This window comes from Fulmarus glacialis, unplaced genomic scaffold (assembly GCF_000690835.1).
Source record: "Fulmarus glacialis isolate BGI_N327 unplaced genomic scaffold, ASM69083v1 scaffold33753, whole genome shotgun sequence".
Lineage (NCBI taxonomy): Eukaryota > Metazoa > Chordata > Aves > Procellariiformes > Procellariidae > Fulmarus > Fulmarus glacialis.
Genome location: NW_009204177.1, coordinates 2,611 through 8,139, shown reverse-complemented (window position 1 = coordinate 8,139; position 5,529 = coordinate 2,611). Strand labels below are relative to the sequence as shown.

At 38.5% G+C, this 5,529-nt stretch overlaps 1 protein-coding gene across 1 annotated transcript; it reads left to right on the top strand.

Annotated features, from left to right (window-relative positions):
* The first annotated feature begins 3,102 nt into the window (after window positions 1-3,102).
* GGPS1 (geranylgeranyl diphosphate synthase 1) lies at window positions 3,103-4,452 on the top strand. Its single transcript, XM_009574897.1, has 2 exons — window positions 3,103-3,162; window positions 3,411-4,452. The coding sequence occupies exons 1-2, from the start codon at window positions 3,103-3,105 to the stop codon at window positions 4,170-4,172; spliced, it is 822 nt and encodes a 273-aa protein (XP_009573192.1). The 3' UTR covers window positions 4,173-4,452.
* The last annotated feature ends 1,077 nt before the right edge of the window (window positions 4,453-5,529 follow it).

Genomic DNA, 5,529 nt, shown 5'->3' with positions numbered 1-5,529 from the left:
CTTGCCCTTGGTGAAGCCATGCTGGCTGCATCGAATCACCTCCCTGTCCCCCATGTGCCCTAGCATAGCTTCTAGGAGGATCTGTTCCATGATCTTCCCAGGCACAGAGGTGAGACTGACTGGCCTCTAGTTCCCTGAGTCTTCCTTTTTTCCCTTTTTAAAAATGGGGATTCCCTTTTCCAGTCAGGGAACTTCACTGGACTGCTACGACTTCTCAAATACGATGGATAGTGGCTTAGCAACTTCATCCGCCAGTTCCTTCAGGATCCGCAGATGGATCTCATTGGGTCCTATGGACTTGTGCACCTTCAGGTTCCTTAGGTGGTCTTGAACCTGATGTTCCACAGTGGGCGGCTCTCATTCTCCCAGTCCCCGCTTTTGCCTTCTGCGGCTTGGGTGGTGGGAAGAGGCTGTATTCATCATCTAGTAACTCTTCTATTTTCCAACCTGTCTATCTGACTTTTTAGCCAGATTTATTCTGGCTTCCAGCTAGACACTTCTTACCCTTTGTGCTCAGCTACATAATAAATAAAATGTATTATATAGTAACCTGTGTGTTATATGCATGGGTTTAGTCTAATATCATAGATCAGAATTCAAACTGGAAGAAGCCTCCGGAAGCTATCTAGGATAACCCCCTGCTTAAAGCTGGGCTTGCTCTTCAGCAGCTTTAGGCTTCTGGGGGCCTTGCTGAGTTTTGAAAATCTGAGAATGTAGATTCTGCAGCCTCTCCGGGCCTGTCTTCCCATGCTGAACCCTTTCCATGATAACAAACTCTTCCATTCTGTCCAGTTAGGATTTCTTATGCTGCACGGATTGTTGCCTCTTGCCCTTTTGCTGAGCACCTGTGACAGTACAGGTCCGTATTCTCTCGTGTACTATAGTAAACTAAAGCTGCAGTGCCTCTGCATGAACAGAAGTTACCAGTTCTATCTGTCACTTTTAAACTGATAATCATGTAACCATTATTGAAAACTTAGACCACTTGTTCTGGTTATCTTTATGAAGAAAACTGATGCTTTAATGTTTCCTTTACCACTTAAGCTGTTTGCGATGGAACTTCAATATTTTTATTCTTCAGGTCACTTGAGGACAAAATCAAGACCCTGTCATCTTTCAGTCTGCATTCTGCCACAATTACTGCTTTTGTGCATACTTGTACTAATTTTAATAATTTAAAGTTGTTGAGGTCTGCAGGACCACGTCTAGTCACCTTTTTGACATCTCTCATAATCTTCTTAAGATGTCCCAGTTGTCTAGCAACCCGATTCCTTTCCAGCTATTTATATTTCTTTTATTAGAAATCTGAATTCTAGCACTCCTTATAGGACCTTTTTTTACATTAGATCATTTGTCTTCATGTAGTTTTAGATGGATGCAGTTGAGGATACTGTTCCTTGGTAGTTGATTTTACTACTGGCTGCCACCTTTTCACTTTTTTTCCAGCCAAGTGGTCGCACTTACTGCATCTCTAGTACTCATCTGATGCTGCACTGAGACACTTCAGCTTGTTGAATTAGAGAACACTGGGTTTGTCATATGAACTTTCTCCTAAGAAGGCATTGAAATGGCCTACCACAGGGCCAAGCAAATTTTAAAGCTATTGCAGGTAGGGAGGTAGAAATCTGTGTGTTGGAGTGATAGTGCAGCAGCCGCTGATTCAATAGGCTTAGGTTGTAAGAAAGCATAACACTCTGTACTGGTTCTTCAGCTTTCACTATGAAGAGCAGTCTTTTCATTTCCTCAGGCTACTTCCTGATGTCTTCTAAAATAAGTTTTTTCTGCTGTCTGAACTTTTTCGCTACTTGCTTTTAACTTTGAAGCATTTTTGACACTGTCTTTTCTTAAGTTCACAAGATAAGATAACTTAATTCAAACACACATTCTGAAGTACTATTTCAATTAAACCTTAAATATCTAGAAGCTGCAAAAGTTCATGAAACTGATAGTGATACAAAGTAGGTTAGCAAGAGAAATGCTAGAATAGGTTTATCCAAGGAATTCACAGAATACAAGGAAACTTTCTTGATAGTTCTGAGAATGAGAATGACATAATGGACTAAAAGAATATTTAGACAAATAGGTATGCAAAGTTGCTTTCAGTAAGTACTCTATCCTCTGATGGGCAACAACGTATCTTTACAGGTCAAAGTAGGGCTTGCTTCTGATGGGTAGATCAGTCATTAGTGCTTCTTAAGTAGGTTGTTCTTGCAGTTGTATCTTGGACAAACAATTAGATTGCTGGGGTTTGGGTTTTAGTCTTTGGGACAGTGGTCACTGAACACTGGGTGACTTGCTGCTCAAGAAAATGCTTGCGGTGAAGTCCCTCTTACTCTTTCCTACAGCACCCACCAAATAGGACCATACTAGGTACTTGGCACTATTTAATGGTGGCCTTAATATTTTTTAGAAGTTGTTGTTTTGATGAGTGTTGACTGAGTGCAATGTTTGTAGCTAGCAAGTGTAATTGGTTCATTAGCTTTAAAATCATATCTTAATCAGATGCATTTTGCAGTGAGTTTATACAGTATGCAGTTTTACATGCTTAAATTTATTTCCATTTAAGCAGGTGCTGAATATAGCTGTTCCTTGCATAGCAGCTGTGCAATAAAAACAGTGTATAGTGTTAAAACTCTTCCTTTCTTGTTGAATTGTCCTGCTCTGGAATTGTTAAGGTTCACTTTTAGTCAAATGTAGTCAGCTACAAGCTTGACATTCTGAACAGTTTGTTGCGTACCTCAGGTGGTGTATGGTATTGGTCTACCTAGTAACAAGTAGTAAGTGTGTAGGAAGCTTCCTAAAAGAGGTTGTAGCTGTTGCCTTTCTGCTAAGAATTTTCCAAATGGTGTTTCAGAGAGAGAAGTCTGCCCTTTAAGAGCTCAATAGTGACCTACACAAAGTATGGGGAAAGAATGATGAACTCTCTGTGCTTATCAAAACAAGGTTTACGAGACAAATGTGTTAATGGATGATACTTGACACTCTCAAGAACTGACTTTGGGAGATCTCAGGTTAATGAATCTAAACTTGTCACAACACTGTGTTGCTTTTCTTTTCCTCTCTTCATATTTCTAATAACAGTTACTGCATGACTATTAGACAATGGCATATTTTAGAACTGTAGCAACAGTGAAGAGCATGCAAGTAGAAACACTTCAGGGAGTAAGTTCACTTTGAGTCTTAAAACATTACATGAAAGACATTACACATGATCCAGGACTTAGAGCAAACTGGCTGATCATAAAGACGAGAATCATAAATCTGTATTAGTAGTAAAAGCAAGTGGTCTAAAGGGGAACCTCAATGACAGAATATAATTCTTTAAAGCCTTACCCGTTTTAAATAAGGTCTTGCAAAACTGGAGGTTAAATTACAGTCGGAGACTTAATACTTTTCTCTTCTTGTAATAGGTTATCATTGAAGTGACAGAGATGTTGCACAATGCAAGCCTACTTGTGGATGATATTGAAGATAACTCAAAGCTACGACGGGGCTTTCCAGTGGCACACAGTATCTATGGAATTCCATCTGTAATCAACTGTGCTAATTATGTGTATTTCCTTGGCTTAGAGAAGGTTTTAACCCTTGATCATCCAGATGCTGTTAAAGTTTTTACCCGTCAACTTCTGGAACTCCATAAAGGTCAAGGCTTGGATATTTACTGGAGGGATACTTACACCTGTCCTACGGAAGCTGAATATAAAGCTATGGTACTGCAAAAGACAGGTGGTCTCTTTGGATTAGCTGTAGGCCTCATGCAGCTGTTCTCAAATTATAAAAAAGACTTAAAGCCACTTCTGAACACACTTGGCCTCTTCTTCCAAATAAGAGATGACTATGCCAACTTGCACTCCAAAGAATATAGTGAAAACAAGAGTTTTTGTGAAGACTTAACTGAGGGCAAGTTCTCATTCCCAACTATTCATGCAATTTGGTCAAGGCCTGAAAGTACTCAGGTGCAAAACATCTTGCGTCAAAGGACAGAGAACATAGATATAAAAAAATACTGTGTACATTACCTTGAAAATGTGGGTTCCTTTGAGTACACTCGGAATACATTGAAAGAGCTTGAATCTGAAGCCTATAAACAAATTGAATCACTTGGGGGAAACCCTGAGCTTGTAGCACTAGTTGAACAGCTGAGCAAAATGTTCAAAGAAACTGAAAATTAAAAATTTAACTCCTGGGGGTGGTTTAAAACTCTCTTTAAAATGGGAAAGTAACCAGACTATCTGAGAGGTGTGATAATCAGTCTTGCTTAAAACTTTCTCTTGTAGCTATGTTACAGAAATTAGTGTTAAAAACAATTTGTTACCGCGTATTGAAATGTATACCCTATTATCTATACAGTCTCAAGTGTAACTGCTTAGAGATGTCTTTGTTAAAGCAGAGGTACTAGAACTGAAATAAGTTTTGAATCTAAATGTGATCATCTTTACACAATCCAGCATTACTTCAGGCCTGAAACTGTCATATCTTTAACCAGACTACTGCATGTTTCTGGCTGAAATTCTGTGTTAAACTAAATCAGGTTGACCTGAGTGTATTGTGCATTTTCAGACAATGCTCTAGTAAACTAAAATGTACAATGTTAAATAACAAAAGAAGATACTTGCAACCACAATGCACATAAAACTGTTGTGTGATGTTTCTAAGTTAGATTTGTGAAGATCAGATGGATTGGCTTACTAAGTTCTAAAGTGAATATCCTATCCACCTTCTGGGGGTATTTTCAGGGGAATGCGACTTATAAAAGAAAGTATTTTATATGCTAATAAGACTAATGTTTAGTCTGAAATTGTGGCTTTATAAAGATCTCTAAGTACCTTAGAGAAAAGATTCCATCACATCAGCAAAGCATAAATTTGCTGCTGATTCCAGCTCTGCAGTAAATAATTTTGATTGCCTGGTTTTAGATTTTTAAACTGTCAAATATTTTGTAGCCAGGGACTTAAATCTATGCATTAGAGCTTATACATGTAACTGTAAATAGCAACATAGTAAATTGCTACTAGAAATGGAATGGGATTCACACAAGGTAACTTTAGGACACCGTAATTAGTGCATGTCTCTTTAATAATCTCTGATTATAATTGAGAGGGGCTTCTCCAGAAGTTGATTCATAATTCATGCTGCATTCTTCTTCTGAATTGCTATCTGGAAGTATGTTAGGTCTTTCCAAAGAGACAAGTTCTGTAAATTTTTTTTTTGCTAAAACAAAGTACAGCATCTTGTTCTATATGCTATAATACCACTTCAGTTTTGTTAATTGCTTGAATAGTGCTTTAAAATTATGTACACAGACATACTGAAATAGAACTGGAACTAAGAGCTAGATTGAGGGGGGAGGGCTGATAAGTGACAAAACCCTTGCTTTTATAGAGAGAGAGATACACACACACACATGTGAACAAAACATAAGCAGAGATGTTTGTTTCTTCTTGGCTGGGCTGGCTTTAATCAGGTTCAGCTTCCTTAGTCTTCACAGGTGCATAAAGCTTTGCTTTGGTGTAGGGAGGTAATGGTTTG